We start from the raw sequence: 17,388 nt of genomic DNA on the forward strand, positions 1-17,388 counted from the left end.
TATTTTTAAAAGACATTTAAAATTAAAAAAAATTTTTTTTACTTAAACTGGTTGATTAGAATTATTGAAAGACCTCTTGTTGAATTTGTTGAGGTTTAGAATACATGACAGAATGTTTTTACAAGTGTTTCATAAAATAACACATATGTAAAAAAATGGTATTGTTAAACTACCAGTTAAAAGCTATAGGTTTTGTTCTGTTTTTGTTTTAAATCTTGTACAGAAAGTCTTTTAAATGTATTATTAATGTCATGTACTGCTATCATAGGTATATTTAAGAATGCTGAGGAAAGATTGAGAAGATATTGGATATTCTTTCATGTGGATAGGGTAGGATTATTGGAGATATTTGAGTTGGGGTAGAAAAGTAATGATCTTTACTAGACCCTAAACTTTGGTTCCTTTACATATATTATCCTTTATTTTCTCAGGAACATTGTGAGGTAGATATAATCATCTTATTTCATAGGTGAGGAAATTCAGTCTTGGAGAGGTATGTTCATTTGTCCATTTATTCCACAAATATTTATGAAGTACCTGCTATGTATCAACACTATACTAGGTGCCTGGAATAAAACACTGAACAGAACAGTTAAATACTTTGCTGTAGGACATTAAGTGAATGTTAGAGCAGGCATTCAAGACAAGTTCTGACTCTGAAGTCTATTTTAAGACTTGTAAGTAAATGGAGGGGAAAGTCTTTGGCAGGTTGGATTATTTGAATTGCATTCCTCTACCCTGAATTGATTGATTGATTGATTGATTGATTGATATATTTATTTGACAGAGAGAGAGTGAAAAAGGGAATATAAGCAGGGGGAGTGGGAGAGGGAGAAGCAGACTTCCTGTTGAGCAGGGAGCCGATATGGGGTTAGATCCCAGAACTCTGGGATCATAAACTGAGCCTAAGGCAGATGCTTAACACTGAGCCACCCAGGCGCCCCTCACCTGGATTTACTGATTTTCTGTTTGGATATTGAAGACTTTGATCAGGATTACATATAGGGAGAATTTGGTTTTGATTATGTAATATTTTCTATGAGTAGAAAGGATTTTCTGTTCTTTAGAGTAGGCAAGTAAAGAGAAAAATACATTTAATTATATTCCACATATTAGGGTCCTGGCAGCAAACAGAACAGGCAAATTATGACATTTTAATAAAGGGATATGGGTGGGGTATACTGAAATGGCAACAAACGTATAGTACCTTCTGTTTAATAGCAAGTCCTGAATCCTGAAAGGGTGAGGGTGAGGGGAGGAACTGATTCTTGGAACTTGGGAGTTAGAGGGCCTATTTATGTAGAAGGTGACCTGATAATTGGCATAACTTGTGGTAGTGGGATGCAGCCAGCCTAACTTGGCCCTCTAGGAACCACCCCAGGAAAATAAATTGCCCCCTAATTTCTCTGTTTATCCTCTTTTCTTTCTTTGACCTTTTGTTGGTGCTACCTGTTGGCTGAATCCAACTGGACAGAACAGGGCAAGGGAACCTTCTGATAAAGTTCATAATAATCCTACATTTTGGGGTACAGAGGATGGTCTGGAGGGGCAAATGGAGATATCAAGCTTTGAACTTACTCAAGTAATCAAGTACATTGCAAGTTTTGAACATTGACCTTATACATAGTTTTGATTATGAATTACTTTATGTTAAATTATATCACAGATCAGGAAGTTTTCAGCTGTTATTTCGTCAAATACTTTTTTTTTTCTCCTTCTGTCTTCTTCTGGAATTGCTGTAATGTGAGTTATTGGTGCTTGATGGTGTTGCTGAGTTCCCTTAGTCTGTTGTAATTTTTATTATTCCTTTTTCTCTCATTCAGTTTGATTGCTTTCTATTATTCTGTCCTCCAGGTCACTTGTCCAGTCTTCACTTTTTATAGTCTACTATTATTCCCTCTAGGGTATTTTTAATATCACTTACGGAGTTCTTCATCTCTAACTGGTTCTTTGTTACGTTTTCTATCTATTTTGGGTCTCACTGAGGTCCTTCACTCTTTTCTCAAATGCAATGAGTATCTTTGTGGCCATTACTTTAAATTTTCTATCAGGCACATTACTTACCTCTGTTTTGCTTAGGTCTCCTGCTGTGATTTTGTCATCTTCTTTGACTTGGGACATGTTCTTCTGTCTCCTCATTTTGTCAGCTACATCTCTTGCTCTTTTAAGTAGTCATCTTACTTATCTTTAAGTAGTCAAGAAGAGGTCCTGTAGTGCCCTGCAGTGCTGTGTCTGTTGTTCACCAGAACCTGGTGCTTCAGGGATGTCTCCTCGTACATGTGATGTGTGCACCTTACTGTTGTGGTTGAGCCACATTTACCTTCAATCTGGTCATCTGTAACAGCTCTCTTTTCCTATCGTGAGCAGGGTTTGGTCCCTTTGTTGTTAGTGGGCCACTCTGGGGCTACCTTGGGCTTGAGTTGATTCAGACCAGAGATCCAGTAGCACTGAATTTCAGGGTGGTCTCCCTGTGTTGCCCCCTGAGAAGCTTTTGTTGATAGGTGGGGCCTGCACTCAGACCAGCTGTCTGTGTCTCCTCCCTTTCTACCATCTTCCATGTGGCTCTTCTCTACATTTAGCTGGGGAGAGTCTGTTCTGCCAGGCCTTGGGTCATTTCCTGGACTTTTTACACTGATGTGGATGTTATCCAGGTATATCCATGAGAAGAGGTGAGCCTAAGATCTTCCTGGATCATCTTTCCAACTTTTGTAGTTTTACATTTAAATCCATGATGGCTTTTGAATTAATTTTCACATATGGTATAGTATAGTTCAAAGTTCGTCTGTTTGTGTCTTGTCTTACCTGTGGATGTTCCCTTACTCCTGTACAGGTAATTGAAAGGTCTATACTTTCTCCATTGAATTGCTTTTACACTTACATGTCAAAAATAAACTGGACATATTTGTGTGGGTTCTATTGGTCTATGAGACCATCCTTAAATCTTAGCATTGGTTAGAGTGATTCCTTATACTTTATTCTTCTATTTCAAAATTGTTTTAGCTATCTAATGCTTTTTCATGTAAAATTTAGAATAAAAGTTTGTTTCTACCTATAAGAAGTCTTGCGGGGATTTTGATAGAGGTTTGATTAAACATATTTGCCTTAATATATTAGAATAGCCTTTTCATCAATATATTCAATATCTTAAATATCAAATTTGCATGAAAAATCCTCACATTTCTGTCCCCTTACCTTCTTTATTTTCTTTATTGGGTTTATCATGTTCTAACATACTGTATATTTGATATACTCATTGACTTGTTTAATGTCTGCCTATACCCACTTTAATGTAAGCTCCAAGAAGTCAGAAATTTTAATCTTTTTTTTTTGAGAGAGAGAGAGAATGGGAGCGAGCAAGCAGGGGTGCTGACAGAGGGAGAGAGAGAAAATCCCAAGCAGAATCCACGGCTAGTGTGGAGCCTCACCCGGGGTTCGATCCCATGGCCCCCCAAGATCATGACCTGAGCTGAAATCAAGAATTAGATACTCAGTTGACTGAGCCACCAAGCACTCTTTATCTTTTTAAATTAACAGTTTTATCTCTACTACCTAGAATAATGCCTGATACATAGAGGATACTTAATTTTTATTCTACAAATAAAAATACTTCCCAAAGAAAATGATTTCCTGTGAGGTTTCATGAGGAATCCTAACTGTAAAAATATGTGAATTCTAAAATAGGGGATATCAGATAATCAGTTGTCTTTTTACCCTGGGGAGCATATTTTTCCTCAATAAAAAGCCTACCTATTTTGAAGGAATTTTACTTGATTGACTGAGTTTCCATGTAACCAACAATAAAGAAGACTCTTTTGTTGAACCTGTCATGAACCATAGAGGCTCCAAGTTCTGTGCTTTGTGCTATGTGCAGTGTCACAGGCAGAGGCTGTGGTGGGTCTAGTGAGAAAATCTCTGAGACTGCTTTTAGGGCTTAGGTTTAGTAGCAAATTGACTTTTCTCATTGTGCTTACATTGGCATGTTTACCATGTAAAGCTCCTTATAGCTTTCCATATTGAGGTAGTTATAAGATATTCCCTTTCTGATAAAAGAAAGAATGGTAATTTATGTTGAGAACATATGTAGATGCAAAGTAGTCTAAGAATTTATGTATTCAACTTTATTTAGGCAGATACTTAGTTTTAACCTAGTTGTTGCTAAATAGTCTTTCTCTTTTTTAAGAGTTTATTTATTTGACAGACAGAGATCACAAGTAGGCAGAGAGAGTGAGAGGGAAGCAGGCTCCCCGCTGAGAAGAGAGCCTAATGCGGGGCTGCATCCCAGGACCCTGAGATCATGACCTGAGCCGAAGGCAGAGGCTTTAACCCACTGAGCCACCCAGGCGCCCCTTAAGATTTTATTTTTAAGTAAACCCTACACTCAGTGTGCAGTGTGGGGCTCAAACTTCTAATCCTGAGATCAAGGGTCGCATGTTCTACCAGCCACGTATACCCCCAATAGTCCTTTAAAAAAAAAATTATTTATTTGAGAAAGGGAGAGAGTGAGAGAGTGTGCACATTTGAGGGGATGGGCAGAGGGAGAGAATCTCCAAACTCTACACTGAGACCTCCCAATCCTGAGATCATGACCTGAATTGAAACCAAGAATTGGTTTCACCAATTCTGAACCACCCAGGCGCCCCTCTGTCTTATTAATACCAAATTAATGTAGAATAATTGATGAAGATGTTCTCATCTTTTCTAGGCTAACCAACCCTCCACCATCTGTTCTATTTAGTTAAATATGCATGTTCTAGCAGAAACACGTTCCTACATATAATTTCTATGCATGTTGCATTCCCTTTGTGGGTCCTAGATTTATTCAATTATGAATTAAAGGGGTTTCAGTTAAATTAAGACATTCATTTATAAATCAAATTTATTTGCAGCAGAATTCAATGTGAACTACTAGGGTAATTTTTCTTAGCAGTCCTTAGGTCTAAACCCTTCCTTTCCTCAATGCTGTATTTACCAATCTTCTAATTATTTCTCCCTTCATGTTAGATACTGTCATTAGGCATAAAGCTCCCAACTCCTGCTATTATCATTATCTTTATATTCAGCAACCATGTGGACTCTATTAATATTCTGCATTATAGTTGCTGGACCTTATCATCATTACTTCTAGTCTACCTGTATACTCTCTTTGGGACTGTAGTTTGTGCATTGTCATACCACTGAAATGTTCGCCTTCTAAAATCATAATGCTGGAAAGCCTTCTCACTACAGCCTGGTAGATTTCAGCTTATTCATATGCTTATTATTATTATTTTTAAAAAGATTTATTTATTTATTTATTTGACAGACAGAGATCACAAGTAGGCAGAGAGGCAGAGAGAGAGGGGGAAGCAGGCTCCCCGCTGAGCAGAGAGCCTGACGCGGGGCCGATCCCAGGACCCGGAGATCCTGACCTGAGCTGAAGGCAGAGGCTTTAACCCACTGAGCCACCCAGGCACCCCTCATACGCTTATTCTTAAAGCATACCAGTTCTTAGGCTTATCTGTATCTCCATTAGATTCTTCTGATTTCTTCCTGTTCTTTCATCCTTACTTTCCTCCCTTTTTAGCTTTGATTCCATGGTCCATTAACTAACTCTTTAGTCAATGTCATACAACTTTTGTCCCATTTTTTTGTCTGTCAGTCTGGTAAATCAGTCTGGTAAAACTTTTATCTTTGTGTCACTGTAGTCTACTGAAAAAAGCCACATATGGAACGGATGGGTAATGTCAGTCAGTCCTCAGCATTGCTCACCAGTCCTATCTTTTTCTTTAATTAACTCATCATCTTGTTCTCTACATTATCTTCAGATTTCCTGGCTCTTCTCAAATCTCCAACCTCTTTGCTCTCTGCTGATTGCCTTCTTTATTTTGCAGAGAAAATAACTCTAATTTGGAAACTTCTTTAGCTTCTTTACTATTAAGATTACAGATATTTTGTTGTCTGTACCTGCTTTTTATAATGTTAGAGTGGAAGAAGTATTCCTTCTATCTCTGTTTATGCTCTGAAAACCATTCATTCCTCCTCCTCCTCCTCCTCCTCCTTCTTCTTCTTCTTCTTTTTTTTTTTTTTTTTAAGAAAATTGGCTGTCAAAGGATAGAAAAGAATTAAATGGAAGCTGGAAATGCTGTCTAGATTCTCTGTTTTTATTTCCTCATCTCCTACTTAATCTGTAACCCACTGCAATTGGGCTTCTGCTCCTATTACACATTTACCCCGAAACTGTTTTTACAAAGGGCACCACTGACTTCCATGTCAGTAAATTCAAGGGTGTTCTTGGGCTTTCTGGCAGCATTTGTTATTGTCAGCCTTCCCTGAACAGTCTTTTCTTGGCTTCCTTAATAGCATTTTATTTTCTCTCATTTCTCTGGTTTTTCTTCTGTCTCCTGCAATTTAATCAGTACTTAATCAATATTAATATTAAAAAGTAAGAGTTTCTTAGGTTAGAGAGCAGAATGCAAAATTTGTATGAAAATTCACTTTTTTTTTTTTTTTGTGGGTTATTTTAGAGAGAGAGAGAGAGAGCATGAGCAGGAATGGCAGAGGGAGAAGGAGAGAGAATCTCAAGCAGACTCCATGCTGAGTGCAGAGCCCAACTTGGGGCTCTATCTCATGACCCTGAGATTGTTATCTGAGCTGAAACCAAGAGTCAGATGCCTAACTGACTGTGCCACACAGGCACCCTAGAACACGAAACTTTAAAGGAACCAGGTTGTGGAAGGAAATTTGCACAGAGTACACTCACTTTTGTCATTAGATATAGTGAAAAAAGTTAAGAGTCATTGATATATGTTATTTAAATTATTCTTTCAACAGTCTTATAAGGTAGATGACTGCATTTCTTTGCAACCACAAAGGATGCGAGATGGAGAAGGATGGTTGTGTTCAGGAAACTGTGTGTTTTTCTTTCTTATTGGAAGGCTCAGGTTACAGTAAGGTAGTGGAGATACAATTTATTGTTTCAGTGTTCTGGGGTGCCTTGAATGCCAAGAGGAGTTTTTTTTTTTTTTTTTTTTACTTAATTTTTTAGATAGTAAGGGCTGGTTGAGGATTTTTAAGCTGTGTACGGGAAAGGGAGACTATCATGGCCAAGGGCTGATAATCTGTAACACTAGTTTCAGTGACCAGATTGATACTTCTACTGGAAGCCTTTTTGGACTTGTCCTGATGTAATGAACTGAGCCCTCAATGACCTTCCTTTTTTAGCACTTTGTCTTATCTCTGATAGAATTTCTTACACTGTATCATAATTATTTGCTTATATTTGACTTCCCCATTGGATTTGAGATCTTCTAGAGCAGAATTGTAGTTCATGAGTAGTGTTAATCTTGGTAATCTTTCCCCATGCCTATCTCAGTGCTTATTTAGCATAATAGATGATTCCTGAATTAGTAAATGAATAAAGAGTTTGAATTTTGAATTTCTGATCTGAACAGTTTATCAGACTGCACCATTTATATTTCTCGGGAGATGAATTAGAGACCTATTCCTACCTTGTCTCTGCTGATACATGTTTTATTTAGTTAATAAAATCTACTTTGATAGAGAAATTCTATGGCTTTAAAAGCCTGTAACTTTGCAGAAGCTCACATAGGGGATAGTATACCCTATGCAAATCAGCTGTCTGCTCAGGTCTTGTGTTTGTTTTCCCCATAGACATAATCCAGCCGTTAGTGGTTTAAAGCAGCAGATGGAAAGAGTCCATGGAAATGTGGATTTATTAGCTCTCACAACGAAAGACCACACTGGTTGTCTAAGGATTAGAAATTTGTTGCTGAATGAAAGGGAGATGAATCCTGCTTTCTGTGCTATTTTCAGCAGTATGGCTAGTTCTTGTTCTTACAGTCAGTTTTAAGAAGACCAGAAAAAGATTTTGTAAATAAACTTTCTTTTAAGCCCCAGACTGATGGGACAGCTGCCATAATTATACGAGCGGCAGCTTTTCTTTTCTCCTTGTTGAGTGCAAACTGAATCAGTCTTATGGTTTTTGCTATATTTACTCTAAGGAGTAAAATATATATAGTCTCTAAGGAGACCATAACAGCCTGCTTCATATATGCTATATATACCTTTATATATACTTTTATGTGTATACTCTCTATACTATTGAGAATATAACAATGGTTTATATATACCTTTACTTGTCAAATTAGGAAATTTGGATCACTATCTCCTGCAGTCCTTTGGGGAGTGAATAATTTGTATAGTATGTCCTATAGTTTGAAGAACGAATGATTACAAATTGGTAAATAATGTTTTAACCCTCCTCCTAAAAATATAGTGCTGCCTTTGCTAACAGTTTTTTTGTGTGTGTGTGTGACTTAATTGGAAACACCACCAGTTTGCTTCATGTTTCCTCTGTGTTTACTAAGATTCAGGAAATTAGTATAAAATTGGAAAGTTTAAAACATTACTTATAGGGTGTTTAATAAAATCATACCATGTGAGCTAACCTTTCACAATATATATATATTTTAAGAGTATATATATGTATATGTATTTCTAATATAAATTAAGACACTAGAAGCATCTTTAAACTTCGCTGAAGTCTTGAAAATGGCAGCCAGTGACCAAAGAAATGATTCCAAGATCATTAAATCCTGAGTAAAACTAGACTTTTTCATGCTGTGCCCTTTGAGATGTCTGATGGAATGGGGAGCTTTTCCTGTGACAGTACTATCAGCAGTGAATAGATGAATGAATTCGTCCATGCTCAGAACTCACCACACGTGTACTAGCCCCTTCCAGGACATAAAAGAGCAGGGAAACCGACCTTAGCAGTGATCTAAGCTCCTGAAGAAAGAGGCTTTCTTGACTGCCCAAGAAGTGAAGACCAGCGTATCTAGAGATAAAGAAACAAAAGAGCTTGTGACAGTATCGAAAGAATCTGACATTTGCTTTGTCTATACAAAGGATGAAAGGAATTTTGCCGACTTAGTCAGAACAATAACTGGTTTTACATCAGCCTCAGCCTAAAAACAGGCGTCAGAATAATATGTTTTTCTTTGTATTTCTGAAGAATTGTTATCTTTTTAAAAACGTAAGTGAAGTGGTTTTGTTTTTGGAAAGGAAAACGTGACATGGATTTTAAAAGCTCAGTAGCTGCAGGTGGAGACTCTCTTGTTTTGCCTGCCAAACCTTTTTAATAAGCAATGAAGTCAGGAAATCAAAGATTGGATTTTTTCTGGAACCTTTATCCTTTTCTTGGTTCTTCAAATATTTTAACCAAAGGAGTATGCCTGGAAAAGAAAAACAAATATGAATTATTTTCCTCTATTTTGGTGGTGATTCAGATGAGATCTGTCTGTACTGCTGTGAAGAAAGACGTGGCTCTGATGTGAGGGAGAGACTTGTCTACTCATACTGGACTGAGAACTGATTAGTGGAGTGGTTGTTAGTGGGCACAGCATGGAGAAAGGGATTGTTTGTCTCTTTACCCAGCAGTAAGCAAGTAGGTAGGCAATAGTAGTTGACTGTCTGGGGAGTGGCTTTTTTTTGTGTGTGTGTCTGGTATCTGTTATGGATGATTCCAGTATTCTGCGAAGGAGAGGGTTACAGGTGAGTAACAGAAAGCCTTTTTACTGATCTTCTTCCTCTTAGTGTCTTTTGAAAATGGTACTAAATGGATTGCTTCAATTTTATTTAATTCATTTGAAGCAAGGTGGAATGCCTCTGAGTTCCTCTTTATTCCATCATGTATAGTTATAATTAGAGAAATTGTCCAAGACCCTTCTACTTTGATAAAAAAAAAATGCTGCTTGTGCTTACTTACAATATATTGAATGAGTGGTGCAATTAAATCAGACCTTTGTAGCATGCAAGTCTAATTTTTTATATTAGATATTACTCTTGAGAGATTGTTAACAGTCAACATGTTCTGCTCTTGACCACTGTGCCTGCTTCCCCACCCCCCTCCTTAATTAAGTCACATGTATAATATATATTTGACTCTACACATAGTTTTAGGAACTTTTTTAAAATTACGACTTTGCATACGTATGTACACACGTACAAAATAGTCATATATGATAGCTAGATATCTGACATCTGTTTTCGAAGTCTTGGGTAATTTGGCACATGAAGAGGTAAGTAAGGTATAATAATGAAAGGAAAATGGAGAGACTGTAGATAGCATTCACCTGAGTTTCAGTGAATGTCCTTAGCACTAAGAGAAGACATACCACATTTCTTTTAAAATTTATGATCAATTTTTTCATCCTTTATAAAGTAGATCAGCCTGTCTTGGTCTTATTAATAAAGAACGAGCCAGTTTCCTTTAGTCCAACATTGAATGTGTTTAAGGACTGACTGACCCAGTGAAGGTTTCAGTATAAAACACTGAATTCAACAAACAACCTGTGCAGTTCTCCTCATGAAATGTAGCTATTTCTCCTGTTTTTATTTTGACATTTGTAAAGCACTTTTTTTAAATGTACAAAGCAACTTGGGTCTTTTGAATGATCATAAATTAACGTTATTTTGGTTTCTTTAAAGTGTTCAGAAGGAAAATATACAGGATTGGTAAAATTTAGGTGGATTATGATATTTGTGGTTCTTATTATTTATCTTTTTTATTGATGGCATTGTGAGCATACAAAGCATCCTGGAAGCACTTGCTGAATCTTCAGCATTTTTTCAGTATGACTGGCCTTTAAAAGTCAGTGCCTTATTTTAATTTCTCCTATTAGTGCAGTTGCTTTGATGAGATCTGTCATTTGATTTCTTGTGGGTATTTTAAGAAGTATTTATAAAGTACTCAGAAGACCTCTCATAAATCGTGATGTGTGTTCAAGTAGCTGTTGATAGAAAATGGCTGGCATATTTAATTGCATTGCATATTTATATCATTATTTAACTTTTTAGTTCCCCGGATTCTGAAAGGGAATCCTATTTGTTGAGTAGGGAATATTTTCAATTATTGTGTCTGCTTTGTGTTGACTCAGTCATTTTCTCTCTAGTGACTGAGTCAGTCTCCAGTATCCGCTCACTCTGTTTCCCAGTGCCCTTCCTCCTGAGTCTTTGTTTCTATCTAGCGGGAACTCCAAATTGCCAGACTACATACACTGGAGGGTGTTTTCTTACAGCCACTTCTTTCCCCACAAGTATTTTTCATTACTTTAACAGTTCATTCTCCAAAAGACTGCATTGGAACATTCTGAAATAGAAATAATATTTGAAAAGCAGCGGTTTAGATTATTTGTTTTAAACAGGTAAGTTATAATGTAAAACTTCAAAAGTTAGTTTTAGATTTGTGTATAGAAATACAAAAAAGTGAAAATGTATCCAGTGGTACAAGTAATTTACTAGATAACCTCAGATTAGAAGATAAAAATCCAAATGAATCTGTGAGCCTTACTAACTGCGTTTTGATAAATAATTTAGAGTTCCTAAAAGTTTTCTAGAAAACCAGTGAAGATACAGCCCTGCTTTGATCTTTCTGGCTTTCTTTCCCAGGGAGGTGGCAGTGTGACAAATGGTGCATTTATTGTGTGCCTGTTTTGTGCCCTTCATTATTAGGCTGTACATGATCTCCTTCAGTCATCAAGATGTTGATGACAATTAGGTTTTATCTACCTTTTCAGGTGCAGTTAATTTTAAAGAAGGAACAGAAGATTGGTTCAAATTATAGTTCTGCCACATTTTAGTCATAATAACCATGGTTAAATTTTGAAAAACTCTTACTGCCTCCCATTCTGTATTCCACTGTAGAGGCAAGATGATCTTTTTTTTTTAAGATTTTATTCATTTATTTTATTATTATTTTTTTTAATTTTGAGAGAGAGCACAAGCAGGGGAGAGGGGCTGAGGGAGAAGCAGGCTCCCACAGAACAGGGGAGCCCACCGCAGGGCTCCATCCCAGGACCATGACTTGAGCCAAAAGCAGACACTTAGCCAACTGAGCCACGCAGGCACCCCAGAGGCAAGAAGATCTAATGATTTGTTGGAGGTAATAGCAGTGGAGGCAGTGGGAGATTTTTCTGACTGGCCATTTTTTCAGCTCTGTAAAGCTTAGTAACTTCCTCAAGGACAAACAACTTCTACGTGGACAGGCTAGGTGTATAGGTCTGTATACTCGATCTGAAAGTGACAGAAAACTCGACTCTGACTGATTTAAATACTTAAAAAAAAAAAAGATATTGACTTGAATATGGATATCCAGAAGTTGGATGGGTTTCAGAGTTGGGTAATGTAGGGACCTAGTGTCTTACTCTGCTTCTCTGCTCTGGGTATTCTCAAGCTGGCTTCCTACTTATTAGAGAAAGGGCTCTAGTGGTTTCAGCCTGCACATTCACACATTATAGAATCCTTCGGTCCTTTTAGACATCTGGGAGATTATGTGGCAGCATCTTTCCCTTAGACTAAAGGAGACTATCCTGTGTAGGAACTGACATTGTCTTGTTTAAAGAGCAGTTCAGGTTTGGGTCTTTGGGTCAGCTTTCATACTATTGCTACTTTTGAGGTTAAAGTTCCTTGTGGATGAAAGAAGATGCTTTTATATTTGCTTTATTTCTCAATCATCTTTATGGGAGAGGATTTTATTTTAACTTTGAAAGGTCAGCTGATTAGTTACCATAAATACATTTTTATTATCAACTCTTTTACTTTCATGATTTCTACATATTTGCCTAGAAGGCAAATACAGTGATTGGGTCTCATTGTATAGAGAGAGCGAGCCCCATTTCCTAGGTTCTAAGTTAAGAATATTTGTTGTGCTGGTAAAGTTATTGCCCTCGGGTGAAGACCATGTAATGTTTCTTCCACCACTTTTGTGCTTTTGATGTTCAAAAATGAGAGTACTTAAAAGTGCCATTGTTCAGGGGCATTTAATTATTTTGGAGAACATATGACAACATAATGCATACTGGGAAGAAGCATTGTTGACAAAGCTTTCTTGGAATTTTTTTAAATTTTGAAAATTATGAACTGTTGTAATTAGTTACGATCCTCATATGAAAGTAATTCAGTTTAGATTTGTAGTCCTTAAAAGCAAAATCTTCAAGTACCAGCTAGATTTCAAACATTCCTTTTCCTCTTTAAAGTTACTTCACTTTTAAAAAGATGATGATGTATGGACAAAAATGTTAACATAGTGATTTCCTTCTGATTTAAAAAAAAAATTTTTTTTAAAGATTTTATTTATTTGACAGACAGAGATCACAAATAGGCAGAGACAGGCAGAGAGAGAGAGGAGGAAGCAGGCTCCCTGCTGAGCAGAGAGCCTGATGTGGGCTTGATCCCAGGACCCTGGGATCATGACCTGAACTGAAGGCAGAGGCTTTAACCCACTGAGCCACCCAGGCACCCCTTCTTCTGATTTTTTTTTTTAATTCCCTTTTGTGGGAAGTTGAAATAAAAGTAGAGAAACTGCAATTTATACTCATCAGTTCTTAGTACTACTAAATATTTTCATCATGTCAGTAAACTAAATGACTTTGAAAATTGAATGATTTATCTTATTTGTGTGCCTTCTCTTTTTTTTCTCTGTCGTATATATTCCTATTCTATGTTGTAGCCTCAACAGACTACTACTGTCTTTTATTGGGAGGGATTTATATTTAACATATCCAGGTTCTCTGACATTTTTCATTCCTGAGTGTCGTTTTCCTCCTCTATCAACCTCCTGGTCATCTTCCCCATGTCCCATCTAATTTTCAAATTCTTACTGTCATCATGATTAACTTCAAGATCTATGCAGAGAAGGATAATTGGGCCAGCCTCAGACCTTTAGAGATCCTCTTCTTCCTGGATTTTATTTTAATGGTACATTTTCCCTAAATAGGATGTATTTTGTCCATTGAGTTGTTTCATTTAGAAATCTAATAGTAATCTAACATTACATCCCCTTATCATCTCTGAATTAAATTCCTGCATTCCCTTCTGTAAGTCAGGATCACAGATTTGTAGGTCTGTGAACCACTTCCAATGGAAGTGGTTTTTTTGGAGCCACCTTTAGAGATGTAAAGAAAAATTGATGAATATAGTCCCTATGGATTCTTCCTTTGTTTTGTATTTTGCTGCTTCATATATTTACTCTGTTTCTTCATTTCTTTTATTTATTTATTTGTTTGTTTGTTTGTTTATTTTTATTTATTTTAGTAGAGAGGGAGAGAAGGTGTGGTGAGGGGCAGAAAGAATCTTTTTTAAAAAGATTTTATTTATTTGACAGAGAGAGAGAGTGCATACAGGGGAGCAGCAGTAGGAGAGGGAGAAGCATGCTCCCCATTGAGCAGGGAGCCCGATTCAGGGCTCCATCCTAGGACCCTTGGATCTTGAACTGAGCCGAAATCAGGAGCTGGACACTGAACCGACTGAGCCTTATAAATGACCGACAGACCCAGGGGCGTCTGTGGTCATTTATAAGGCTCACATCTTTTTACTTAATAGCTCTGAAATTGTGGTATGTTTTGATGGTGTGTTTTGCTTTAATTGGCAGTTATTTTAGTTTTGCTTAAAAAAATTTTTTTTAAAGAGTTTATTTATTTGACAGAGAGAGAGACAATGGGAGAGGGAACACAAGCATGGGTAGTGGGAGAGGGAGAAGCAGGCTTCCCGTGGAGCAGGGAGCTCGATTCAGGGCTCAATTCCGGAACCCTGGGATCATGACCCGAGCTGAAGGCAGAGGCTTAACAACTGAGCCACCCAGGCGTGCCCCCCCCCCATTTTTTTTTTTTTTAACTGATACCTGAAATAATGTCATCTCTTGGAGTAATAGTTTTTCAGATTTTATGAAATACATTCCTTTACTGGCCCGTGGAAGTATTTGAGTTTGCAACATTTATGTTTCACCCTGAGAATGTCTACTTTTATTTCAGCTCTCTTCTTTTTCTTTTTTCTAATGTCTTGAACATTTCTGGTCCCTTGATTCTTTGCCCTTTTTTTGGCTTTTCTTTTAATAAGCTGGTACCCATTTGATGTGTCCTTTCTGTATCTTTTGAGAACATGGTGGTGTTTCTCCATTAATTTATTTGATATGTATTTATAAATTTTGTATTGCATAACCACTTGAATTTTGGTGCTAAACTCAACTCAGGCATAATGTATGATTCGGATTTTTAAATGGAATGGATTTAAATTAAGTTTCCTATTTCATCTTTAGGTAGTTTTGGTAAGGTTTATAGGATATATTTATAGGAGTTTGTCCATTTTGTCTGTTTATTGAGGAAAAAAATTGATATTATTTGCTTTTTAAGAAAAATCCCTGTTGATGGATGGAACTAGAGGGTATTATGCTAAATAAAATAAGTCAATCAGAGAAAGACAGTTATTCAAATGATCCTACTGATATGTGGAATTTAAGAAATAAGACAGAGGATTATAGGGGAAGAGAGGAAAAAATGAAACAAGACATAACCAGAGAGGGAGACAAACCATAAGAGACTCTTAAACAAAGGAAACAAACGGAGGCTTGCTGGAGGGGAGAGTGGTGGGGGGATGGGGCAACTAGGTGATGGACATTAAGGAGGGTACATGATGTATTGAGCATTGGGTGTTTTTAAAGACTGATGAATCAGACCCGCACACCTGAAACAAATGATACATTATATGTTAATTGAATTTAAATAAAAAACAGAAATCTCTGTTGAGTCTGTTCTTATGTCCCTCTTTGTGTCTCTTTTATTTTTTTTAAAGATTTATTTAGTTGAGAAAGATTGAGAATTTATGCATGTGCCAGTGCAGGAGTTGGGGCAGGGACAGAGGGAGAGGGAAAGAATCGCAAGCAGACTCTTTGCTGAGCATGGAGTCCAATGCTGGACTCAGGGGTTGAACTCATGACTCTGAGATCAAGACCTGACCTGAGATCAGGAGTCAGATGATTAACCAGCTGAGCACCCAGGTGTCCCAAGTTCTGTTAGTTTTTTTTTTAAGCCAACTATCACTTTATTTCAAACTTTCTATGTCATTTTGCTTTTGGATTATCTGCAAATGGCATGCAGTAGGTTCCCCCCCCCCCCTCGGTCTGTCAAAAAATAAATAAAATCTTTAAAAAAAAAATGTCTCTTTTATGTCTTTGTCCTTAAAAGATTGTATGGGTACCCAACCTTATGTTGATTGTCTTTTTTTTTTTTTTTAAGATTTATTTATTTATTTATTTGACAGACAGAGATTATAAGTAGACAGAGAGGCAGTCAGAGAGAGGAGGAAGCAGGCTCCCTGCTGAGCAGAGAGCCCGATGCGGGACTCGATCCCAGGACCCTGAGATCATGATCTGAGCCAAAGGCAGCGGCTTAACCCACTGAGCCACCCAGGCGCCACCCCCCTTTAAAAAATATTTATTTTTATTTTATTTTATTTTTAAAATATTTTATTTATTTGACAGAGATCACAAGTAGGCAGAGAGGCAGGCAGAGAGAGAGAGGAAGGGAAGCAGGCTCCATGCTGAGCAGAGAGCCCAATGCGGGGCTCCATCCCAGGACCCTGAGACCATGCCCTGAGCCGAAGGCAGAGGCTTTAACCACTGAGCCACCCAGGCGCCCCTGGTTGTCATTTTCTCTCAAACTTTGTGCATATTACTCAGCTATTTTTTGGTTTCCATCATTGCTATTGAGAGATATGCTGCCACTGTAATTGTCTTTCCTTTATAGTTTATGGATCTTAGTCTCTGGTTCTTAAGATTTTTTTTTTTTGTTTTTGGTGTTTTTCAGTATTACTATCATTTACCTGGTCTGGATTTAAAAAAAATTAAGCCCACTTGAGTATATTATGCTTCTTATATATGTATATTCATTTCATATTACCAATTTTGGAAATTTTTTAGCCACCATATCTTCAAATTTTGTAACTTCTTTACTTTTTGCTTTTTGGGACTCAAATTAGACATATATTGAAGAAAATTGCTAGACACAAAAGAGTATAGACTTTATATTGGATTTAAGAAAATGCCAAAACAACAAAAGTGATCTATAAAAGTTAGAAGTGAAAATGATGGTTTCCATGGGGAGTGTAGGTAGTGACTGAAAGCAGGGGCACAAGGATATTTCTGGGTTGATGTAGATGCTCATTTTTTTTAAAACCCTGGCTGTTGGCTACACTACTGTTTTCATTTTGTGAAAATTTGAGTTGTATGCTTATGTGTACTTTTCTGTATTTATATTGTTTTTCATTAAGTAGTTAAAAAATATTTGTTGTCTTCTTTCATCCAGTGGGATACTGAAGTACAGGATGTTAATTGTCATCAGCAGTGGAGTCTGAGTGGGCCCTAGAATGTTGTTCTCTACTCCTACCCTCACCCCAAGCAGTGTTATTTATGTTAGTCACACTGTATTGTTTTATTTATAAGTTCTATAAAGAGGTATCTAGTCATTCAGTGGTGAGAATGCCATTCCCCCCCCCCTTGATTTTAAGATTTTATTTATTTATTTGACAGACAGAGGTCACAAATAGGCAGAGAGACAG

At 37.1% G+C, this 17,388-nt stretch overlaps 1 protein-coding gene across 14 annotated transcripts in view; it reads left to right on the top strand.

Annotated features, from left to right (window-relative positions):
* The window catches only part of MAST2 (microtubule associated serine/threonine kinase 2), a 210,611-nt gene that overhangs the window by 49,915 nt on the left and 143,308 nt on the right, over positions 1 to 17,388 (top strand). For 3 of the 14 annotated variants that reach the window (XM_082687217.1, XM_082687219.1, XM_082687230.1), the window contains exon 1: positions 9,499 to 9,552. The exons of the other annotated variants lie outside the window; for them this stretch is intronic. In XM_082687217.1, the coding sequence (XP_082543343.1) occupies positions 9,514 to 9,552 (39 nt within the window). In that variant the 5' untranslated portion in view covers positions 9,499 to 9,513. Of the gene's footprint in view, positions 1 to 9,498; positions 9,553 to 17,388 lie in introns of those variants that run through there. 14 annotated transcript variants of the gene reach the window in all.

Source organism: Mustela nivalis, assembly GCF_964662115.1.
Source record: "Mustela nivalis genome assembly, chromosome: 10".
Classification (NCBI taxonomy): domain Eukaryota; kingdom Metazoa; phylum Chordata; class Mammalia; order Carnivora; family Mustelidae; genus Mustela; species Mustela nivalis.